Raw genomic sequence first — 25,347 nt, forward strand, 5'->3', positions numbered from 1 at the left:
GGGTTCCCCTTTCTCCACATCCTCTCCAACACATGTTGTTTCCTGTCTTGCTAATTTTGGCCATTCTAACTGGTGTAAGGTAGTATCTCAATGTGGTTTTAATTTAAATCTCCCTGATGGCTAGTGATGATGAACATTTTTTCATGTGTCTGATAGCCATTTGTGTATCTTCATTGGAGAAGTGTCTGTTCATATCTTCTGCCCATTTTTTGATAGGATTATCTGTTTTGTGTGTGTTGAGTTTGAGGAGTTCTTTATAGATCCTGGATATCAACCTTTTGTCTGTACTGTCATTTGCAAATATCTTCTCCCATTCCGTGGGTTGCCTCTTTGTTTTGTTGACTGTTTCCTTTGCTGTGCAGAAGCTTTTTATCTTGATGAAGTCCCAAAAGTTCATTTTCACTTGTTTTAAGATTTTTATTTATTTATTTGAGAGAGAGCACCAGTTGGGGAAGGTGGAGAGGGAGGCGGAGGACAAACACACCCCCTCTGAGCAGGGAGCCCAACGCGGGGCTCGATCCGAGGACCCTGGGACCATGACCCGAGCCGAAGGCAGGCGCTTAATTGACTGAGCCACCCACGCATCCCCACAACGTCATTTTTGAAATGGCCACATAGCATTCCTTTATGGAGCTCATCTTCTTAACTCCCCTTTGGGCCTTGTGCTTTTCTTCAGTTTTTCATTATCTGAGGAGTGTGGCAGGCTTTCTCCATACATACATTTTTATGTGCATTCTGAATTATTTTCTGAATTATTTCCTTACCACACATTATTAGATCTAGAGCTTTGATACCCTGATCAAATCACTGGCTGGAAGTGTGGTGCGGGTTTACGTGCCTGACACGCCACGCCTTCTGTGTCGACTTGCCGCATTATTGCCAACAGTCAGTATCTTTTTTTTTTTTCTTTACTTCCTTTCCTTTTTACTCCTGTTTAAGCTCATTTATTTGGGGGTGGGGAGGGGAGGACTTCAAAGCCTTTTGTACTGATGGAGTTGGATTAACCCTTACGGGCCTGGCTCCTGGAAGCGGCTCCCACAGCTCTCTTTGGTGCAGACACTGATTACAGGAGCACCTCGACTACTTTCTCTACTTTCTCGGAGGTCACAGATGCTGTCACTTTGCCTGGAACAGAATCTTTCCTGAAGCTGTGTTAGGTCCTCAGCTGGGAGGCTTTTGGGTTTCTTCTGATGCTTAGAGCAGGCCTTTTCCAAATTACCTCTTTGAGACTGGCTGCACAAGAGCATGAACATACTAAATGCTAGTGAAATGTACACGTAAGAAGGTGAATTTTTATGTTCTGTGTATTTTGCCATAATTAAAAATAAAGTTGCACCTTTGAGCTAATGCCTAGGGACGTGAGACTTCAACACATCAACAAACACTATGTTCCATATATTAACTTTTTTTTAAGATTTTATTTATTTATTTGACAGAGACACACAGTGAGAGAGGGAACACAAGCAGAGGGAGTGGGAGAGGGAGAAACAGGCTTTCCAGCAGAGCAGGGAGCCCGATGTAGGGCTCGATTCCAGGACCCCGGGATCATGACCTGAGCTGAAGGTAGATGCTTAACAACTGAGCCACCCAGGTACCCCTATATATTAATCTTTTGAAGAAATGTTTATGCAGTATACTAATCAGCTATTTCCTGGCCCCATGTGAAATTTTATGAATCTATGCCAAGTTTTATCTAATTGTATTTGTTCCAGAAAACGGATTTTTTTTTGTGGCTTGAGAGTTTTTTTCTCTCCTCAAAACCAAAAATACATGTCCGTGATACAAAATTCAAACTGTACCCAGAGGTTTGCAGAAAGCTATTTTCTGGGCCTTCCTAGACTTTGCTGCAGCCAGGCCCCAAAGTTGCTATTCCCATGGCATTCCCTGTGTTCACATGCATGTACATGCGGGAATACGTGTCTCTCTTCAGCTAAATTGGGGGCTTGGGGGTTTTTGGTGTCATGCTTTAACAGTTTGCTGCTTCACTGAATTCCAGGACGGCTGTGGGAAGAGGCAGAGCCTGGCTGTATCTTGCGCTCATGCAGAAGAAACTGGCAGATTATCTGAAAGTGCTCATAGACAATAAACATCTCTTAAGGTATTTTACCTTCTGTCTTTGGTTGTCTTTTGCTCTGTACATACTTAGAACATCGTTCTAGAAATAGTTTGGAATTAAAACAGGAGTGTACGATGTACACAGCTTTTATTTGAGTTATTGTTCATCATAAACATCCTGTGGCTTGGTTTTGGGGTGGTTTTTTTTTTAAGATTTTAATTTTAATTTTTTGATTTTTTAAAGATTTTATTAATTTATTTGACAAGGAGAGACACAGCAAAAGAGGGAACACAAGCAGGGGGAATGGGAGAGGGAGAAGCAGGCTCCCTGCTGAGTAGGGAGCCCTGACGCAGGGCTGGATCCCAGGACAGTGGAAGCATGATCTGAGCTGAAGGCAGACACTTAATGACTGAGCCACCAAGTGTCCCCTGTGGCTTAGTTTTTAAAGATTATTTCGTTTTTCGAATTTGGGTATCTGAAAGTCATTTTGAATGAAGATTCCTACTGCTTTTCATTTTGAAAAGCCCTTTCAAAGATAATTCTTCAGAAATATCTAAGATTAAGAAGCAGACAACCCACTCTATTAAACTTCAATGATATGGTATCTATTAGATTTATTGATAATAGGGGGAAAAATGCCTTTAAAACTAGAGGCAGTGGACAATTTTAAAGTATAAAAACCTGCCTTTTATAAGAGAGGATACCTTTGTTACCTATTTTAGGATTCCATATCCATCTTATAAAATTTTCTATCTCTTAGCATCAGTAACGACTAACTGGCTGTCCCCGAAGTTGATGACTGGTTCATTTTTTTTTTTTTTTTTTAAAGATTTTATTTATTTATTTGACAGAGAGAGATCACAAGCAGGCAGAGAGGCAGGCAGAGAGAGAGGAGGAAGCAGGCTCCCTGCCGAGCAGAGAGCCCGATGCGGGCCTCGATCCCAGGACCCCGAGATCATGACCCGAGCCGGAGGCAGCGGCCCAACCCACTGAGCCACCCAGGCGCCCCTGACTGGTTCATTTTTGATACTCACATCTAAGCACAAATAATCCTCACAAAGGAATTTTTTTCTAGAACCTGGGAATTTGGAAGGGGAGACTCTCCCTGGAGTTAGCGTTTTATGTCTGATTGAATTAAAAACATCTGTTATAGTATGGCCTGCCACTCAGAATTTTTCATTGTTTGCAAGTCATGGCTTATTGCACATATCTTTACATGATAAATAGGGATTTCAAATACTTCGTGTACTTTGTGCTTTCAGTACAATCACACTGAGTAACTTTGAGGTGCAGATTTGTTCTGATGAACTAACTTTTTTTAATTGAAATAGAGTTGATACATAATGTTACAGTAGTTTCAGGTATGCAACAGAGTGATTCCACAAGTCTACACTATTGTGTTCTGCTCACAAGTGCGCTACCATCTGTCGCCATACAAAGTTCTGACAGTACCATTGGCTATATTCCCCGTTCTGTACCTTTCATCCCCATGACCTCATACCCTAATTCTTAAGTCACCGAGTTCTCGTGCGCGCGCGCGCACACACACACACACACACACACACACACACACACACAGTGGGTAAATGAGCACATCCTTGGTGACCAGGAGCAGTAGTAGATGGGGAATGGAGTCCCCCTGCCAAGGGCGGAGGCAACTGGGAGGTAAGGAAGTAAAGCAGCCAGTGTAGCTCCGCGGGACACAGGGAAGAGGGAGGGGTTTTATTCTCAGATGTGAGGGGCTGTGGGATCCCGCTTCCTGCTGGCATAGTAGTGCACAGCAGTGCGGAAGAAGGCGCCAGTGGGGACAGGTGGGGCAGAGTGATGGTCAGGAGCACGGGAGCCAAGAGGAGATGGGGGGGATGGGGTCCGGGGTCCAGACAGAGGAGTTAGCCTTGGACTGGAGGCGGGAGGAGCGCATCCTCAACCACAGGAAGAGAAGAGGGGCCAGAGAAAAAGGAGCAGCACTTGAAGCGGGGACAAGAAATGGCACCAGAGAGTTGCTGGGTACCTGGTGAAGCTGGCAGCCTGGCCCATCCACTGAGGGGTGAAAGGGGAGGGCGGGTCAGGGAGAAGGGGTGGTGAGCCTCCCTTCCTGAGGGGCCGGCCGCCTGTTGTGTCAATCTGTTCCAGTGAGTTCTATGAGCCCGAAGCATTAATGATGGAGGAAGAAGGGATGGTGATTGTCGGTCTGCTGGTGGGACTCAATGTTCTTGATGCCAATCTCTGCTTAAAAGGAGAAGACTTGGATTCTCAGGTAGGATGGGAATCTTGGCTCTAGGTGGAATTCCTTCTTTGGGCCTGGGATTTTACACAGGTCTGTGGATGTGTGGCCAACCTTCCTGGGGGCAAATGGCAGAGGGTGTTTGCCCCAGGGCTGTGCCGGGTGTTGTGCTGGGGTGGGGTCCAGGCCGGGGCATGGAGACCCACAAAGTTAGAGGCCGGCCTCAGTTTTCAGGCCATCCATACCATGCTAATGGCCATGCTTTTGTCCCTGGAGCTTTGAGAAGCCGTTAGAGGTTTGTAAGCAGTGTGCCGGCATAATCAGGCCCGGGTTTGAGAAAGAGCAATCTAGCAACAATCCAGGAGATGAGTTAGACGTGGCCAAGAGTGGAGACATCAAAAACACGGAGCAGACAAGTCCCCAGGGTTGGATGTGGACCAGAGGATAGAGTTGGGAGAGGTTGGGGAAGGGAGATGGTGCAGGGGACATGAAATGAAAGCAGGCAGCAAGGAGCAGAGCAGGACCGCCCTCCTTTCTACCTGCCCGGGAGTGGGTGACCAGGGCTGAAGCCTAAACTCCTGGCGGCAGGGACAGTGAGTGAGTGGTGGGGGAGACACATGTAGCTGTGGCTGGGCCACTGCCTGGCCTGCTTCCTGCCACAAGTTCAAATTCAGATCTGCAGAATCTAAAGCTTCCCCTAATCCCTCCGTACCCAAGCCATTCCTTCCTATTTTCTCCTAATAGTTTTGTTTTTGCATGTTGAAATGTTCCAAAAAATACAGAGAAGTATTTTTGAAAAGAACCAGCGCCTCAGAATCCCAGTACTCAGAGACAGCGGAATGATTTAAATTTACATTTTGATACCTATCCTTTCAACACATGAATAAAGGGGCATGTGTGTGTGTGTGTGTTTATATTTTAGAGGTATTTGGATCTTTCCTTTCAACCAAAATACGATTATTCCAGCACACCTGTTTTGTAATTTTGTTTTTATTTGACACTGTGTCCCACGTGGCTCTCAATGTCAGTAGAGATATGTGCCATTTAAATGGTTGCACAGTAGAAGCATACCTCAGAGAGACTGTGGCTTGGGTTCCAGACCACTGCAATTAATCAAATATCTCGATAGAACGAGTCATGACCTTCTTTGGTTTCCCAGTGCATATAAAAGTTATGTTTATACCATACTGTAGCCTATCAAGTGTGGGATAGCACCATATCTTTAAAAAAAAAAAATCAATGTGTAAATAAATAATAAAAATAAATTAAGCTAAGTAAACTAAACAAAAAGTCAATGTAAAGTGTTTTTCATTTTTTTAAGCATTTTTTTTTAAGATTTTTATTTATTTATTTGACAGACAGAGATCACAAGTAGGCAGAGAGGCAGGCAGAGAGAGAGAGGAGGAAGCAGGCTCCCTGCAGAGCAAAGTGCCCGATGTGGGGCTCGATCCCAAGACCCTGGGATCATGACCTGAACCGAAGGCAGAGGCTTTAACCCACTAAGCCACCCAGGTGCCCCATGTAAGGTGTTTTTTAAATATTTTATTTATTTATTTGAGGGAGCACAAGCAGGGTAGAAAGGTCAGAGAGAGAGGAAGAAGCAGAATCCCTGCAGAGCAGGGAGCCCAACGCAGGGCTCAATACCAGGACCCCGCGATCATGACCTGAGCTGAAGGCAGACACTTAACCGACTGAGCAACCCAGGTTCCCCATACCTTAATTTTAAACTACTTTCTTGCTAAAAAAATTCTAACCATCATCTGAGCTTTCAGCAAGTCGTAATGGCTGATCACAGATCATCATAACAAATGTAGTAATAGGAAAAGTTTGAAATCCATGATTACCAAAATGTGACACAGACACAGCGGGAGCAAATGCTGTTCAGAAAACGGTGCTGAGGGGCGCCTGGGTGGCTCAGTGGGTTAAAGCCGCTGCCTTCGGCTCAGGTCATGATCCCAGGGTCCTGGGATCGAGCCCCACATCGGGCTCTCTGCTCAGCGGGGAGCCTGCTTCCCTTCCTTTCTCTCTGCCTGCCTCTCTGCCTACTTGTGATCTGTCTGTCAAATAAATAAATAAAATCTTTAAAAAAAAACAAAAAAAAAAAAACGGTGCTGATAGACCTGCCCAACACATGGCTGCCATAGACCCACCCCTTGTAAACATGCAGTGTCTGGGAAGTGCAGTAAAGCAAAAGGTAATAAAACAATGTATGCCTGGATTCGTTTGATGAGCGTACCGTAATTTATTTAACCAGGGCCTTCTTAACTGAAGTTGATTCCATATTACAACAGTACTATAAATATCCTCATGCCTCTTTGCACTGTTGTCCATTGATTTCCTTAGGATAAATTATGGACTTTCTGTGTTAAAGTAAACATCCTATATGAGTGTGACGACGTCATGATGAGCACCTTGATCTTTTTCAATCTCACAGACCAAAACAGCTCCTCTCAAATTTACATTTTTTTAAAGCATGTTTAGTTTTGGGGGTTTGTTTTGTTTTGTTTGAAGATTCATCTTAGAGAGAGTGTGCAGGTGCTGGAGGAGAGGGAGAGAATCTCAAGTAGACTACCCACTGAGCATGGAGCCCCAGGTGGGGCTGGACCTCACAACCCTGAGATCGTGACTTGAGCCGAAATCAAGAGTCAGTTGAAGGTTGTCAGTTAAGCATCTGCCTTCAGTCATGATCTCAGGGTCCTGGGATCAAGCACTGTGTTGGACTCTCCATTCAATGAGGAGTCTGCTTTCCCCCCACTCGCTCTACCCTTCCCTCTTCATGCGAGTGCACACATGTGTGCTCTCTCTCAAATAAAATATTTTTTTAACTTAATTTTAAAAAGTCACTTAACTAATTGAGCCACCTAGGTGACCCTATTTATTTTTTAAAGTAGGCTTCATGCCCAACATGGGGCTTGAACTCAAGACCTTGAGATCAAGAGTCACATGCTCTACCATCTGAGCCAGCCAGGTGCCCCACCAAATTTACCTTTTTGAAAACTCTGGAGGTCAAGTATTTTTTACATGTTTTATTTGCCATTGGTGGTTCCGTTTTTGTAACTCCCCCTTCCTGTTCCTTTTGTGACTCCCTGTTCCAGTTCCTCCCATTTTTCTGAGTCTTCCATTTTTTCTACTCCTTTATTATAGATTAATGATACTAACTGTCAGAATTTTGGTTATCAGTTTTTTTTCTTACAGCTGTTTTCCCTGCAAGGAAAGAAAGGGTTTTTTTGCAGTCAAATTTATTTCTTTTCCCCAAAGATTGTTTTTACATAATCTCTGCTCCAACCATGGGGCTCGAACCCACAGCCCTGAGATCAAGAGTTACATGCTCTACTGACTGGGCCAGCTAGGCACCCCAGCGGTCACATTTAATGGACTTTTTCTTTATCCCTTCTAAGGTATTGTGCTTAGAAAGTCCTTCCCCATCTAAAAATTAACCTACTTTTTAAAATCAACTATTTTTTACATTTAAGTAATGCTTGTCATTTATTTTGACATAGTGTGAAATGGGAGTCTGGGTTTCATTTACAAGCACTAAACCAGTTTTCTCAGTATCATGTATCAAGTACATTTTTCTACTAATCTGAAATTTCACCTTTATTATGTGTGAACTATCCCTAATCCACTGAGGTTTATTTCTGGATTCAAAGGCCTACTAGTCTCTGAATCTCTTTATCCTATATCAGTAACAGTCTTTTTTTGTTTAAGATTTTATTTATTTATTTGACAGAGGGAGTAAGCACAAGCACAGGGGGAGGGGGAGGGCAGAGGGAGAGGACACCCCACTGAGAAGGGAGCCTGACATCAAGACTTGAGCCGAAGGCGGACACTTGACTGAACCACCTACGCTTCCCTGTAGTGTTATTTATTGTTAATTACCATAATTTAAGAGACAATCTGAGAGAACCTTGGAAGAGTCCTCTGAAATGACAGTTGTCAGCTGTTTCATTCATTTTTTTAGTTTATTTTTTTTTAAGATTTTTTATTTATTTATTAGACAGATCACAAGTACACAGAGAGCCAGGCAGAGAAAGAGGGAAGCAGGCTCCCTGCTGAGCAGAGAGCCCGATGTGGGGCTTGATCCCAGGATCCTGGGATCATGACCTGAGCTGAAGGCAGAGGCTTAACCCACTGAGCCACCCAGGAGCCCCTCATTTTTTAGTTTTAAATACAATTTCTATATGTCGGGGCACCTGGGTGGCTCAGTGGGTTAAAGACTGTGCCTTCGGCTCAGGTCATGATCCTGGCGTCCTGGGATCGAGCCCCGCATCGGGCTCTCTGCTTGGCGGGGAGCCTGTTCCCCCACCCTCTCTGCCTGCCTCTCTGCCTACTTGTGATCTCTGTTTGTGAAATAAATAAATAAAATCTTAAAAAAAAAGAATTTCTGTATGTGTGTCTGTGCTCAGGGTAGAATTTTTTTTTTTTTTTAATTCTAGTAGACATGTAGCATTATATTAGTTTCAGGTGGACAGTGTAGTGACTCGAGGCTTTTGTACATTTCCGTGCTCTGTTCTTCAGCTCAGTGCCTCTCATATGCCACCAGGAGGTGTGAAGACTTGCTGCTGGTGTCTGAGGGGATCCTCTTAATGTTTAGAAAGTACTGTTCCAGTCTAATTTATTTCACATTTTTATTAAAAATGAGCATGCAGTGCCATCACATACCCTTTTTTGGGCGTCTTTTGAAATGTCTTTATCTTTTATCCCATAAATATAATGGAATTCATGCATAGGTTTCCTGTTGTGATATTACCTCTGCATTCCTAAAATAAACCCAAAGTAGCCATCACACGTTATTCTTCTAGCATACGCCTAGATTTCACAGCTCTTTGTCCCTTCGTGGTGTCAGAATTGTGTTAATCTCATAAAACAAGGTGGATAATGTTCTTTTCTTATTTTCTCTAACTGTTTATTAGAGCAGGAATTATTTTTTTTTATTTGAAGGTTTCTTCCTGGTATGACCTCTTCAGCTTTATGCTTTTCTTTTGGTCATAGTTTTGTTGTTTTTTTTTTAAAGATTTTATTTATGTATTTGACAGATGGAGATCACCAGTAGGCAGAGAAGCAGGCAGAGAGAGAGGAGGAAGCAGGCTCCCTGCTGAGCAGAGAGCCTGATGCGGGGCTCAATCCAAGGACTCCGGGATCACGACCTGAGCAGAAGGCAGAGGCTTTAACCCACTGAGCCACCCAGGCACCCTGGTCATAGTTTTTTGACCACTTTAATTTTTTACTTAGCTCTTGGTCTGTGTACTGGTTTCCTATGGCTTGGGATGATTTTTTAGTCACTTACATTTTTCCAGAAGTCATTTATTTCATTCAGATCTATTAGTTATATGAGAGTATTCCTTTATAGCATCTTAAAATCTCACTTTCTCATTTGCAGTATTGTGTACTTGCCACTAAATACCAATCATACTTGATAGAGATTTGTCTACTGTGTTGAGTTTGAAGAATCAGCTCTTGCTTTTATTGATCAGTTTTGCTTTGGGAGAATGGCTTTATTTGCTTTCTGATCCATTAATGTCTATTTGAGTGTTAACTCTCTCACCTTTCCTTCTGTCCTTTTTTTTTTTTTTAAGCTTTTATTAATTTGACAGAGAGAGAGAACATGAGCAGCGGGGAGGAGCAAGGGGAGAGGGAGAAGCAGACTTTCCGCTGAGCAAGGACCCTGATGTGGGACTCGATCCCAGGACCCTGGAATCATGACCTGAGCCAAAGTTAGATTTTAACCAGCTGAGCCACCCTAGCATCCCTCTCTTTCTTTCTATTGTTGGGTGTGTGTGTGTGTGTTTTTGCAGTTGAAAATGTATTTCTTTTTTATTTAATTTTATTATTTAGTTTTTTTAAGATTTTATTTTTGAGTAATCTCTACACCCAGTGTGGGGTTTGAACTCACAACCCAAGATCAAGAGTTGCTTGCTCCACCCACTGAGCCAGCTAGGCGGCCTTTATTTCTTTTTATTATTAATTTTATTGCAAAAGAAATGTGCGCATGTTGAAAAAAGTTTATACAGAAGCATATCAAATGAAAAGTAAAATTCAAACTCCTTTCTCCCTTCCCCTGTCAATCTCACTCATCCCCACAGAGAACAGTAAAAACCGAGGGGAAAGTCTTTCTAGAACCTGTTCTCCTTTTTTCTCTGCATTTATGTTTACGTAGGTTTTGTTTCAAAGTGAATCCTTTCTTGCTCCTATTTCTGGGTAAGGAATCCCCAGCCCGGTAACCAGCAGGCATCACTGTATCTCCGGTGGGAGTTGACTGGGCTAAGAGGCAGGCACTTCTTAACTGAGGGCTCTGTGATTGCAGTCGGGTTGCTGACAGGGCAGCAACCACTAAGGCTTATGTCTTGCTTGTCTGTCTTCTGGGCTGCGAAGGGACTCAGTGAGCTGGACTGGAACAGCCGAGACCTCTCAGGCACCTCAGTCCTCTTGTGGTCTTCTCTACTTGTTCTCCAGCATGGTAGCTCCAGAGTGGCCAGAATTCCTCCGTGGAAGCTCAGAGGTATACACCCCTATAGGGAGGAGCCAGGAAGAAGCTTGTGTTGCCTTCATTAATGTGGCTGCAGAAATCATAGCCACGTTTCTGCTGCTTTTGACTAAAGACAGACACTGAGGCTGCCCAGGTTCAAGCGTCGGGAATATAGATTGGTAGGAGGTGTGACAGAGAAGTTATAGAAGCCCTCCCACGTGGCTCTGGCTTTAACATAAATGGTGTTACTATAGGGACACCTGGGTGGCTGAATCAGTTGAACATCCGACTCCTGGTTTCAGCTCACGTCATGATCTCAGGGTCGTGGAATCGAGCCCTACTTGGGCTCCGTGCTCAGCATGGAGTCTGCTTGAGATTCTCTCCCATGCGCACATGTTCTCTCTCTTAAATAAATCTTTTTTTTTTTTTAATGGTGTTATGGCGCACCTGGGTGGTTCAGTCGGTTAAGTGTCTGCCTTCAGCTCAGGTCATGATCCCAGGATCCTAAGATCAAGCCCCACATTCCATCGGGCTCCTTGCTCAGCGGGGAGTCTGCTTCTCCCTCTCTCTGCCTTTCCCCCATTCGTGCTTACACTCTCTCTCAAATAAATAAAATCTTCTTTAAAAATTAAAATAAAGGGGCACCTGGGTGGCTCAGTGGGTTAAGCCACTGCCTTCGGCTCAGGTCATGATCTCAGAGTCCTGGGATCGAGCCCCGCATCGGGCTCTCTGCTCGGCAGGGAGCCTGCTTCCTCCTCTCTCTGCCTGCCTCTCTGCCTGCTTGTAATCTCTCTGTCAAATAAATAAATAAAATCTTTTAAAAAAAATTAAAATAAAAAATGGTGTTACTATAAAGAGTTAATGCTGTACCTATCCCTCTAGGACTTAACATTTTCTCCTGAAGCTTTCTTCATGTCGCTATACATCCCACCGTGGCGTTCTTTCTTACGGTTGTGTAAAGATCTGTGATAGGGCTCTTACATGACTGAACAGTACTACTGATGGACCCAGTTTTCCCATTTTTCAAATAAGACTGGTTTCATTTACTCACACTGAAGTGGACAGTGGCAGACCAGGCTCTCATTCTCTCCAAGTGCTTTATTTCTGGACAAAGCCCGTAACATCCAGATGGAGGGATTTGGGTCCTCCCTTGTTCTCCACAGCAGCAGAGAAAGTCCCCTGGAAAATGAAATAGGACCATTTCACCCACAATTTAGGGACGGAAGGAGTTAGGATATCAGTTAAGGTTACCTACCACCTTGGTCTAGCAACCCAGGCCTCTTTTTTGTTGTTGTTGTTGTTATTGATCTTTGTCAGCAACTTGATTGTCGAATAGATACACAAAACTAACCTTGACAAGGGAGGAAAACTTCAGAAAATTCCCTTAAATTCTGATTTTTAAAAAAATGTATTTATTGGGGCGCCTGGGTGGCTCAGTGGGTAAAGCCTCTGCCTTCGGCTCAGGTCATGGTCTCAGGGTCCTGGGATCGAGCCCCGCATGGGGGGCTCTGCTCAGCAGGGAGCCTGCTTCTCCCTCTTTCTCTGCCTGCCTCTCTGCCTACTTGTGATCTCTGTCTGTCAAATAAATAAATATATAAATAAATAAAAATGTATTTATTTATTTAGAGAGCAGGAGGGGCAGAGAGAGAGAGAGAGAGAGAGACTCTCAGGCAGACTCTCTGCTGAGCGTGGAGCCCAATGCAGGGCTCGATCCCGCCCTGAGATCATGCATGACCCGAGCTAAAATCAAGAGTCAGTTGCCTAAACGACTGAGCCACGCTGGTGCACTCCCCTCCCCCAAATTCTGGTTTTTTAATATCTTTTTCTTCTAGAAGGGGGTAGGGTTATTTTTCTCTTGGTTTGTGGGTTCTATCAATTGCTTTTATAGAGCTGGTTAGGCCAACTAGATGTTTGTAGGAAAGAGACAGGAACATAAATACCCTAAATTTTAAAGATACAAGGTTTGTGGAGAACGGGACAAGTCTCTCTTATTTAAACTTGTGCTTTTCATGTCAATCAGGTTGGCGTGATTGATTTTTCCCTCTACCTTAAGGATGTGCAGGAGCTTGATGGCGGCAAAGAGTAAGTACTGCCCTGCGTGCTGCTGCTCTTCATGGTTTCGTGAAATTCTGATTTTTATGACAAGGCTACATTGGCGTTGGCTTTGTGTGCCATTTTCATTCTCATCAGGTGTCTTAGTTGCAGAAGTAATACAGTAATATTCCCTCGTACAAGGAACTGAGCTCTGCAGAATAGAGAAGACAAGTGAAATGTGCCCATTCACATCCCCAGCTCACTGCCCTGCCCGCCCCTCCCTCAGCGGGGAGACCCTGCTCGGGTCTTCTCCCACGGCTTTTCCAAACGCCAAAGACATATCTGTTGGTTGTATAACTTGCCTTATGGTTTGTTTGAATATAAGTGGGACGGTGCTATTATATAGACATAAGTTCCGTTGGGACTTGTTCTTTGATCCTGGTGTCTCAGATGTCTCCTCGTGCCACACGTAGCTCTCCTTCATGCTGGTTAATGAGAACATTCTTTTAAAGGAGCTTTTCTGGGACAGAAGAGAAGTAAACAAAGCAAGCACTGTGTATAACATGCTGCCATTTGAGTTACGATAAAGAATATACATCCATATTTACATGCTGTACTTCCCCGCACATGGACTCTTCTAGAGTAGCATATGGACCGGCTAACATGGGCTGCCTGGCGGGGAAGAGGCTGGGGGTAGTTTCACCATAAGCCTTTGGATTGTGTTTGAATATCTCACCACCTGTCTTTCAAATGTGTTCTGAGAAGGGTTCTCACGGTCTGTGTGCCCTAGCAGCACACCTTATCTGTCAGTGGGAACCCCATTAATGTTTCAGGGGTACAAGGATTCACCCAGTTGAGACTTAAACAAAAATAGATTCTTGGGGCGCCTGGCTGGCTCAGTCAGTAGAGCGTGCAACTCGGTCTCAGGGTTGTAAGTTTGAGCCCCAGGTTGGGTGTAAGATTACTTAAAAATAAAATTTATATATACATATATAATTAATGTAAAGAAATGGAAATAAACTGATTATCAGTAAGGGGATAATTGAATAAATTATGGGACATTCAAAATATTCACCCTGTGATATATTAGGCAGACAGAACAAATTTCACCTACTGGGTATAGTAGATCTAAAGGGATTTCTACAAGGTATTCCTGAGTGAGAAAAGTATGATATTGACAGGTGTATACAGTTGACCACTGAACAACACGAATTCAAACTGCATAAGTCTACTTATACATAGATTTTTTTTTCAATAAATACAGTACAGTACTTTAAATATGTTTTCCTTCTGATTTTCTCTTTTTTTTTTAAGATTTATTATTTTAGAGAAGGGGAGGAGGGGCAGAAGGAGAGGGAGAGAGAGAGAATCTCAAGCCGACTCTGCACAGAGCACGGAGCCTGGCGTGGGGCTCGGTCTCTCAAACCTGAGATCAGACCTGAGCCGAAACGAGGAATCGGCTGCTGAAGCAGCTGTGCCATCCAGGCCCCCCAACCTTATGATTTTCTTTAACTTATTTCTTTGTAAGACTAAAGTATATATTATGTATAACACTCGAAATACGTGTTGATTACGTAATTGGTAAGGCTTCCAGTCAATAGTAGGCCATTAGTAAAGTTTCTGAGGAGTCAGAAGTTACATGCAGATTTTCAACTGCATGTAAGGGTTAGGGCCCTAAACTTTGCATTATTCAAGGGTCAACTGTATATCGTGTTTGTAGACAAACCTAAGAAATCCCTAATATATTTTTAATGTTTCAATTACATACCCTACCTATATATAGGTACCTATGTGTAAGTACCTATGTGTATGACACAGAGGGATATTAGGATCATATGCCTATAGGCTCAGCAGACTATTCACTCGGGTTACCTGCACACCTATGTGAAGGGCAGAACAGGTAAAAGAAACAGCTGACCATGCTGAACAATCCAGCACCTGTGGCATGCACCTGTGTGAACATACATATATATGTAAAGAAGCTGGGGTTTGGAGGAAAGCGTAACTTTAAAATGTAGAAGTTTTGGGTTTTTTGTTTGTTTGTTTTTAAGCCAGACTGGTCAGCTTTATGTGTTAAAAGGGCTCTGGTGTGCTTTCTTGAGCCACCCTCTTTCCCTTCAGCACAACGGGGGCTGCTTCATCAGCCACCTCGAGGGAGGGCACCTTGTGCCAGATGGCTTTCTCTCCTCTTCCCAGATGCCCGGCCTGCCAGGGCAGGAGGGGGTCTGCCAGAGGTCTGCTCATGTTTGTGCATCTCCCAAGACCCTGGCCACTGTCCCTGCCACACCCCAACCCTTGGCCAGCTTTGCTCTCTGTTTATTCCGGGATTGGGACCAGGGAGACGTTATTAAGGAGGTCTGACTGTCCCTAGGTTTCCTGATGACTTTGGTACTTCTTCAAGGTGATCAACGTGTTGGGGGATGGTTACAAAGTATTAGCCACAAATAAAAGGAATGTCTCTCTTTTTATGCTCTTTTTAAAAGGCACGAAAGAATTACTGATGTCCTTGATCAAAAAAATTACGTGGAAGAACTTAACCGGCACTTAAGGTAGGACTCGCTCCTTTCTCCAGTGTTACAGTTCGGTCTCAATACCCAATAATTGTTTCATGGAACATTTTTGAACTGCCATATATTCATAACTGACGCTTTTGCCAAACCAAGAAAGAAGCTTATCATGCTTATGTATGCAGACTGGAGAAGTATGATTTCTCAATAAGGAGCTTTGGGAATTCTTGGGTTCTTTGTTTTGTGTAGTTAGACAATGTAGAAAGCAACCAGATTATACCTCGAATCTCTACCCCTCGCCCCTCAGCCACCTGGTTAGAAGTCACAGCCGCAGGAAGCCCTGTTCCGGCTGGCAGTCATCACGCATCCCTCTGGGGTGCCAGGGCAGGATAAAAAGGTTGAAAACCCTTCAGGGCTAGACTTTTGATGATAGTTCAGTAGCAAAAAAGCAGGCGTCTTGTACCTTGATTTTTTTTTCATTTTAATTGGAAAGCTGCTGCTGTGTTTCCTGAAGCACTAGCCGATGGCAGTGGTGGGGAGCGGGCAGAGATTCTCAGTCAGGGGTTTGGGAGACCTGTTGTTCTCTGTGTCTCTGAATCCTCTCTGAGGGTGTGCGGTGCATATTAACCCCGCTCCACGGGAGCGGCCCCTCTGGCCCCAAGCGCCAGTGAGACAGCTGAAGGAGCTGGCACGGTGTCGCCATATGGGGAAGGCTGCTCCAAGTTCTCCTTAGGTGTGATGTTGGCTACTATTGTGAGACATTCTTGATAGATCCCTTACTTATTGAGCATTTTTATAAGGAAGAGGTGTCAGATTTTATCGAGTGCCCTTTGCTTCATTGAGGCAATCGTGACTTTTATCCCTTAATCTGTTGATGGGATGTTATTTATTAGTAGAAATCTTCATATTGAGCCATTTCTATATCACAGGGATAAACCCTACATGATTGTATTTGTATTTTACTTTTTAAAGATTTTTTTCATTTGAGAGAGAGCATGAGCAGGGGGAGGGGCAAAGGGAGAGGGAGAAACGGACACCCGGCTGAGCAGGGAGCCCTATGCAGGACTTGATCCCAGGACCCTGGAGTCCTGACCTGAGCTGGAGGCAGACATTTAACCATATGAGCCACCCAAGCTCACCCTGATTGTAGACTTAATAATCATTTTTTAATATGTAAACTGATCTAATCGTTCTCTGGTTTTTCCTATCCAGTGTGGTGTCAGGGTTTTGCAGCTTCACAAAATGAATTAGTTCAGGTTCATGAGCATTCTTTGCTCCTTAAAAACATGAAGCTTGGGGGGCGCCTGGGTGGCTCAGAGGGTTAAAGCCTCTGCCTTCAGCCCAGGTCATGATCCTAGGGTTCTGGGATCGAGCCCCGCATCGGGCTCTCTGCTCAGAGGGGAGCCTGCTTCCTCCTCTCTCTCTGCCTGCTTCTCTGCCTACTTGTGATCTCTGTCTGTCCAATAAATAAATAAAATCTTTAAAAAAACAAACAAACAAACAAAAAAAAACATGAAGCTTGGGATGCCTAGCTGGCTCAGTCGGTGGAATATGGGACTCTCGATCTCAGGGTTTTGAGTTTGAGCCCCTTGTTGGGCGTAGGAATTCTAAAAAAAAAAAAGAAAGAAAATGTGAAGCTCAAAGCCTTTGTTGAGGCAGTACTTTGCTTTTCAGTTTTTCAGTTTTTCCTAAGTTTGTTTAGATTTTTTTCCTTCTGAGGATATCTCTCTTTTGGTCATCTATATTTTCTAAGAAATGTATAAATTTAGTGACATTTTCTAAGTTTTATAGTTGGAATAGAACTGAAAGTGGTATACTTTCAAAATTTGTAGTTCTCAAGGAGGCTGTGTGGCTCAGTTGGTTAAGCATCTGATGCCTGATCTTGGATCAAGTCTCAATCTCAAGTCCTGACTTCAAGCCCCGCATTGGGTTTCACCCTGGGTGTGGCACCCACTTAAAACAAAAACAAAAACCTTGTAATTACCTCCATATCTTTTGTTTGTGTTCCCTTTTTCTGCTTTGTGTCATTGTATAATTTTCTCACCACCCTGCCATTTCCCCCACCCCACCCCACCCCCATCCCTGCAATCCTTGAACCTTGATTCACAAGTCTCCCGGGGTTTGTTTCTTTGTCCCTGCCTCAGTGGCAAAAGGGACGCCTGGGTGGCTCAGTTGGTTAAGCAGCTGCCTTCGGCTCAGGTCATGATCCCAGCGTCCTGGGATCGAGTCCCGCATCGGGCTCCTTGCTTGGCGGGGAGCCTGCTTCTCTCTCTGCCTCTGCCTGCCATTCTGTCTGCCTGTGCTCGCTCGCTCTCCTCTCTCTCTGACAAATAAATAAAATCTTTAAAAAAAAAAAAAAAGGCACTAGTTTGGGGCAGCAGGGCCTGGAGCCAGACCACCTAGGTTCAGATCCCGGTGCCCCACCAGTGGGGAATGAACATGAGTGAGTTTTCCAATGTAAAGTTACAGTTTCCTCATCTGTGAAACAGGTAACAGATTTATTCACAGAATCATTGGGAGGGTCACATGAGTTAATGCACTGAAATGCTTAGAACAAACAGGGCCTGGCACATCCTCCAGAGAGGAAGTTACTGCTTGTTATTGTTGCCATTATTTTTATTGTTTATCAAATTTACATCAGTTTGACATGTTTTTCAGTAGGAAGGTAGTACAGATTACTTAGAGCATTTGAAAAATGAAGCAAAGTATAAAAACAATTTAAGAACCTCCTTTGAGGGGCGCCTGGGTGGCTCAGTGGGTTAAAGCCTCTGCCTTCGGCTCGGGTCATGGTCTCAGGGTCCTGGGATCGAGCCCCGCATCGGGCTCTCTGCTCAGCTGGGAGCCTGCTTCTCCCTCTCCCTCTGCCTGACTCTCTGCTTACTTGTGATCTCTGTCTGTCAATTAAATAAAATAACATCTTTTAAAAAAATAATAAATAAAAAATAAAAACCTCTTTTGATCCTATAACCCCAGAGTACCAATATCTTATTACAGATAATGATCTAGATAAATGACCACTGGCGCATTTTGGTTCCCATCTATCGTGTTAGGGAAAAAAAAAAAAATCTGTTTCCTTTCCAACTGGCTAAAAAAGAAATGGATAGCATATTTGGGGGGAAAGACATTGAAGCCTTTTCAGTAAATGTGTACATACGCACACATACGTATTTAGAATTCTCGCCTCAGTTCATTGGAGACCCTCGGCTTTCCATCCACTGCACAGGAAACCTAGGAATCTGTTATTGTTCACAGGCTGGAGAGACAGCCTTTATAAGCTCACTGTTACTTAATGTGTTGTTTTCTCTAGCTGCACAGTTGGGGATCTTCAAAGCAAGATAGATGGCTTGGAAAAGACGAATTCAAAACTTCAAGAAGAGGTTTGTAACTTTCTGAAGTTCTTAGAACAGAGTGGCCCGAGGTGCAGAGATGGTATGGTTGGTGTATCTGACCAGAGCTTCTCGCTGGTCGGAATGGGATTGCTAAGCTTGGGTTGAGCTGCGCGGGGGGTCAGCGTTCTCAGAGTTCTGCATCCTCAGAATGTCTGTGTTCAGCCTTGCCGGGGCTCCCCATGAGCCAGGGCAGCCGATCATGAGCCAGTTCTAAGTGACTTAGGTTTCACCACCGCACAGTGCACCCGGGGAAGACCAGGCCTCCTTGGGAAAGCCCAGCTCCTATGGTGAAGATGCTTTTCTCTTCCTCTTTACCCACCTTCCTCTGATGTAGTCTGTCCCCCTGCTGCCCAGAAGGCACAGACCCTTATGAGGTAAAAGTAACCCTTGCCCACCCCTTCTGTGTTTCGGCCTCTCAGGAGTATGGAACCAGTCTCCCCACAGTGTGGTCTTTCTCTGCTTTCTCACTAGGAAGAGAGAGAATGAAAGGACAGGAAGAAGGAGGGCTGAGGCCGAGGAAGAAAGCTTGCTGCCAGCTGCCCGGCAGTCTCCTTGGTGGACACATCTTGTCTCCTGTTAGCAGGAGGGGGGTTGCTCAGCCTTTCTGAGGCTTTCCACAGGTAGCGGTCCCTGGCTGCTCGGGCCTCCCCACCAGGTCTCCCTGGGGAGGAAGAGGGCTGTGACAGGGGCCAGGGCGTGACCCCCCCCACCTCGGTGTGGAGGCAGGTTATGGCCAAAGGAGAGACACAGAGCATGCTTTTGTGTGGAGGGCCCAGTTTAAGTCTTACTTTAACTGACTGCTCTCTCCCATGGGGCCAGCCCTGAAAAGCTTTAAGGAGAGGAGGTCAGATTTGTGTGAGAGAAGGAAATTCAGAGGTGGCCTTCATAGATGGGCTTCCCGGGAGCAGCTTCACCACACTTAGAATTAGAGGACCCAGTTTCCCTGGGGTGGGGGGTGGGCCTCTGGGCCTCAGTTTAGGTAGGCAGGTCTTTGGACTCACAGTTCTCATCTCCAGATTGGATGATAACCCATACCTTGCAGTGCTGTAGAAATTAGATTAGTATTCTGTAAATTTGCCTAATACAACACTTGGCGTGTGGAGACATCAGTTGGTTTTAGATCAAACAGTTTGATTCTTTGCTCTCCCTGGCTAGGTGGCATACTTTCAGTGAAGGTCTAATTTTAGCTTTTGAAACTAAACAACTGGGTTATTTTTTTCTTCAAAGGCCAACCGTTTTAAAAGAAAACCTGCTTTAGAGAAAAGTCCCTCTTCAGGGTGTGCTCTCTCTGTCTTCAGAGAGCGGATGGGAATTAGCGTCTGGCTTTTGCCCGCTTCTTCCCCTTGTAGCAACTAGCACCTCCTAGAGCCATGAAGTTCCTTTTTTGGGTGCAGCAGTTCGTGGTTAGAAGCCCCAGTCATGGGTTCCTAGTCCGCTTGGACTTAGATGCTTTTGAGGAAGGTGAGCAAGGAGTTGGGTGCTTCAGGCCCTCCCCGCCTTTGGTGAGTGATGCCAAGAGCGCCACCAACTGTCCCTCTTCTTTACCCTTCCCCAGCCTGCCCTTCTCTCGCCAGGACCTGTTGGGAGGCTGGATAAGGAGAGGTTGGTGAGTGTACTCACGCCTCTGCCTGCCTCTCCCTAGGCATCCTGTTCCGATACACTTTGCCCTAAACTATGGGAACTCACTCAAGGACAGGAAGAGGCTCTTCAGGGCCTGTCTTCTGATTCCTCCCCCAGAAGGCTTTCACTCTCCCTCCGGGGATCAAATATCCTTCTGCTTAATGGCTGGCAAAACTGAAAACCAAGAATCAGAACAAAAGCCCACAATCCCTTTGCTAAGTGAGAGCTACCATGACCACTTTCATCATTGGTGTTTATATAGGCACCAAATTTTCCTAGGCGTTTTTTACCTAGGGCATTTTTTTTTTTTTTTTTTTAATTAGAGGTGAGAACATCCTATATAACCCACTTTTTTCCCCTCCCGCTGTTCTGCCCTAAGTATGTTCTCAGGTCATTAAAAACCTCTGCAGACCTTCTAGTAACTACGTGTTCGTCTGATGCTCCCACTGCCATTCGTTAAACCACTTCTCCAGGGTTGGACATTCAAGCATCTGTCAGTTTGTGTCCGCGAATGTTTGCCTTGAACTAGTTTGCTCTCGTGTTTTCAAAGCTATGTCCGTGTATTACCTATTCAAAACCCAGAACTGAAACGAGAAACAAGGTATCAGATCCGTGGAAATCCATCGTCACCTGCAAAGGTGCCGGACGTCAGCTTTTAAACTTGAGCGGTAGGAGTAGTGCTGACGTCGAGAAACATAAACATCTTTCTTTACCAGCTTTCAGCTGCGACAGACCGGATCTGTTCGCTTCAAGAAGAACAGCAACAACTGAGAGAACAAAACGAGTTAATTCGCGAAAGAAGTGAGAAGAGTGTGGAGGTGAGACGTGACGCTGGCCTCACGAGACGCACGAATGCGTCCCTGACCGACCTCGAGCCCCCTGTGCGGCAGTGACGCAGGCTGCACACAGTGCGCAGCTGCGGCACTTGGTGCCGCTGCGCCCGCCCTCCCACTCGCGGGCCACCTGGGCCGCGCTGGGATGCCACCCCCGGCGCCACAGCTGCTTGCGCGTCCCTGCGATAGAGAACCCCTTTCCTGTGCTGCAGAGCTGCTGGCCGGCAGCTGTCCTACCTGATGACCTGAGAGCACGGAGAGACCATATCTGGTTCATCTCCAAATCCCCGGTGCTGAAGAACGTGCCGGGTAAAGGAAAGTCCGTGCTGAATGGGGGCCTTTCCCACTGAGAACAACTGCTCTGCTTTAAAGAAAATTAAATACATGGGGCGCCTGGGTGGCTCAGTGGGTTAAGCCGCTGCCTTCGGCTCAGGTCATGAGCCCAAGTCCTGGGTTCAAGCCCCGCATTGGGCTCTCCGCTCAGCAGGGACCCTGCTTCCTCCTCTCTCTCTGCCTGCCTCTCTGCCTTGCTTGTGATTTCTCTCTGTCAAATAAATAAAATCTTTAAAAAAAAAGAAAAAATTAAATACAAATTGTTTTCCGAATCCAACTTTCAAAAGTCTGGTGACTTGCTTCCGTCCTTCAAAGATATTTTTGAAATATCTTAACCTTTTTCTGTTATGCTTAAAAAATAGAATTTATCTTACATCTTTAAAAATTGTGACATTAAGAAGAATTTTTTTTTTCTCTTAGTTTAAGTAGGCTCCATGCCCACGGTGGGGCTTTGAACTCACGATCCTGAGATGAAGGGTCACGTATACTCTATGGACTGAGCCAGCTGGCATCCCAATGGTATATTTTAAAATAGATTGTAGTTAGCTCACTTCCATAAACAAACCGTTCCTCTTGTTCTTGTTTGACACAGATAACAAAACAAGACACGAAAGTTGAGCTGGAGACTTACAAGCAAACTCGGCAAGGTCTGGATGAAATGTATAGCGATGTGTGGAAACAGCTAAAAGAAGAGAAGAAAGTCCGTTTGGTGAGTTTGCAGGACTGAGTGTGTTGAGAAGGTATTCCCTGGCAGCCCGCCAGGTTCTTTGTTGGCGTGTTTCAAACACGTTCCTTGATCTACTTTTAAAAACAAATGCATCTTGGGGGGCATCTGGGTGGTTCACTATGTTAAGTGCTTGCCTTCAACTGAAATCATAGTATCAGGGTCCTGGGTTGGAGTCCATCATCAGTCTTCCAGCTCAGCCGGGAGCCTGCTTCTCCCTCTCCCTCTCACACTCTCCCTGCTTGTATTCTCTCTCTGTCAAATAAATAAAATCTTTAAAAAAAAAAATTTTTTTTTAAAGGGTTACTACTAAGCTCTGAGTTTTTTCCATCTCTATAAACCTTTGTCAGGGATCACCATGAGATCAGATTCATGGTTGCTTTGCCAGTACAACTCCCTCACCCACAACCTCTGGTCTGTTTCTTTCTACCCAGTCTGCATGCCAGTGACCAGTGTTTTGGTTTTTTGTGTTAAGTAGGCTCTACACCCATCGTAGAGCTTGAACTTACAACCCTGAGATCAAGAGTCCAGGGTGCCAGCCGGGCACCCAGGCATCCCAGCCAGTGTTTTTTTATTAGACCCAGCTTTTGGACCTGCTTTGTTTCTTTGCTTCTTTGCACCAATGTGGAGACGTGTCCTGAGTTATCCAAGATGGAACTGGTTCGATATGGTCACACCCCTGTTGCCATAATCTAGCACCCCATTCCAGAAACTCATATGGCAATGCCGCATTGCCGAGCAGATGTTCTTTCAGTCTCCGCGTTCTGGTCTTCAGGTTTAAAGAACATGGTTGCTGCAACTTGAGGCCGAGTGCCACCTACCAGCTTTCTGACACACAGAGCCAGTATTCATTATACAATGAGAAAAAGGGAAAAACTTAATCTAGTCCTTTCCAGACAAACTCTCCTGAATCTTGCTAACCTATTCTGACTTTGGGTTTTTTATTTCTGGCACGGCCCAGGATACAGCCCCAGGTAAACACATCTCTGCGGCTATTTCAATAATACTTTCCTTATCAATACCCTCTTAAGGAACTGGAAAAAGAACTGGAGTTACAGATCGGAATGAAGACAGAAATGGAAATTGCCATGAAGCTGCTCGAAAAGGACACCCACGAGAAGCAGGACACCCTGGTCGCCCTCCGCCAGCAGCTGGAAGAAGTCAAAGCGATTAATTTGCAGATGTTCCACAAAGCCCAGGTAGGAGTTAGCTTTGTGCGCCACAGCCTGCTTCCCTGCTGCTTGTGCAGGCCGCCTCTCAGTCTGTCCCCATTCTTCCTTCAGGGGAGAGAGGACACCTCTGTGAGGCACTCACATGAGGCAGGCCTAGACCCTAGGCCCTTTCACACATTCCTGTGCTTATTTTATTTGAGCCTCCCAGCAATCCCTGAGACAAATGTATAACGTGGGGGAAACGTAAGTAACAAGGCAGAACCCCGTGACTCCATCACATGCCGGGGCTGGCCCAGCCCCTAAGTAGAGCTGACAATGCAACTGTGCCTTCTGAATCCAAACCCGATACCGGCCTCTTGTTCCCCTCGCTGTCTCCCCAGTGTCTGTCGCCTCTGCTTCAGTGACTAACTCCCTGCCCCCAGGGGCTGGAGAAATGGAGTATGGAGTGATATAAGTTAGTATTGTCTTTAAAAACTTTGCTGTGGGGGCGCCTGGGTGGCTCAGTGGGTTAGGCCGCTGCCTTCGGCTCAGGTCATGGTCTCGGGGTCCTGGGATCGAGTCCTGCATCAGGTTCTCTGCTCGGCGGAGATCCTGCTTCCCTCTCTCTCTCTCTCTCTCTCTGCCTGCCTCTCCATCTACTTGTGATCTCTCTCTGTCAAATAAATAAATAAAAAATCTTTAAAAAAAAAAAAAAAAAACTTTGCTGTGACACTCATCTTGCCAAGTCTCCAGCCGCACAGCTTGCCGTGTCTCCTGTCATGTTGGAGTGTTCCAGGGGAGCTAGCCCAGAAAGAAATGGTCATGCCACAGTTTGAAGCTAGCATCTGAGGTCACATAGCTTGGGCCCCTGGGTGGCTCAGTTAAGTGTCGGCCTTCAGCTCAAATCAGGGTCCTGGCATCGAGTACCCCATCGGGGCTCTCTGCTCAGAGGGGAGTCTGCTTCTCCCTCTCCCTCTACCCCTCGCCCTGCTCTTGCATGCGCTCCCTCCCAGTCTCCCTTGTGAAGAAAAAATCTTTAAAATAAAAAATCGCAAAGCTTTCTTGCCCAGAAGCTATGGCAGCACCCAAGACGTTCTCAAAACTTTTCTTCTTTTGAAATTCTGTTTTCTGTTTTTAATGCCCAGGCTGTCCCACTTCCTCTTCCTTAGCTGTCACGCATCTGTGTGAGAAATGGCGTGAGGGCGGACACGCGTGTTCTTTTGTCTGGCTGTTTTTAAACTGTTGTGTAACTGACATTATCATAATAGCAGCAGTTAGAAATTAAAGTGTAGGGAGAAAGTGGAAAATGGCCTCACTGTTTTCCTTCCCAACACATTCTCTTTTTTAATTTGTTCGTGTTTTCTTCTGCTTTGGGTCCCTCTGTAAACGTAATCTTAATGCATGTTAGGGGAAGCCATCCTGCCATAATAACTTAGCAGACCCTAAAACAGAGCATTCGAGACCAGCACTTTTGCTCCCCATGGTCCCTCAGGGACCCAGGCCACTCTGATCGCTGCCATTCTTGCCAGTGGCAGGGAGAGAAAAACAAAAGTCCCGAGGCAGGATTTCCTCCCGGACGGTGAGGCAGAAGTTAAACACATCATTGCGTCCGATTCCACAGCGAAGGGCGACGCGAGGCAGCATGCCCAGGCGTGGCTGCGAGAGGAGCCTGGGGCTGGCGTTTCTGGGCTGCCAGCCCAACGAAGGGGAGCATATGGGTTAATAGACGGGGTTGTCTCTACCCCCATCAGCCCCACCGATCTCCCGGAAGTCCAGTTCAGTCCCAGATTTCTCACTGTCCGCAGCCTCTGCGTGTTGGGCGGCACTCTCCACGGAGCCCATAAGGCCTGTTTACACCACAAGACCAACTGTCTTTCATGTTAACCCATCCCGCCCAGCATAAAATGGGGGAGACAAAACAGGACTGCCAAATACCTGTTTGCAAAGAGAAACGAGGGACATGCAGGGCAGACCCCAGCTGGCCATGGCGCTCACTGCGTCTCTGGGCAG

General features: G+C 45.4%; 1 protein-coding gene across 1 annotated transcript in view; it reads left to right on the forward strand.

Moving 5' to 3' along the window:
* Nucleotides 1–25,347, forward strand: part of RUFY1 (RUN and FYVE domain containing 1) — a 66,144-nt gene that overhangs the window by 15,359 nt on the left and 25,438 nt on the right. Inside the window, exons 4-11 of the mRNA XM_047731739.1 lie at nt 1,997–2,098; nt 4,190–4,313; nt 12,767–12,828; nt 15,264–15,329; nt 18,595–18,664; nt 21,013–21,114; nt 22,055–22,171; nt 23,218–23,385. Coding sequence (XP_047587695.1) covers nt 1,997–2,098; nt 4,190–4,313; nt 12,767–12,828; nt 15,264–15,329; nt 18,595–18,664; nt 21,013–21,114; nt 22,055–22,171; nt 23,218–23,385 — 811 coding nt within the window. The remainder of the gene's footprint in view (nt 1–1,996; nt 2,099–4,189; nt 4,314–12,766; nt 12,829–15,263; nt 15,330–18,594; nt 18,665–21,012; nt 21,115–22,054; nt 22,172–23,217; nt 23,386–25,347) is intronic.

The sequence above is a fragment of the Lutra lutra genome, chromosome 5, assembly GCF_902655055.1.
Source record: "Lutra lutra chromosome 5, mLutLut1.2, whole genome shotgun sequence".
NCBI classification, from domain to species: Eukaryota; Metazoa; Chordata; class Mammalia; order Carnivora; family Mustelidae; genus Lutra; species Lutra lutra.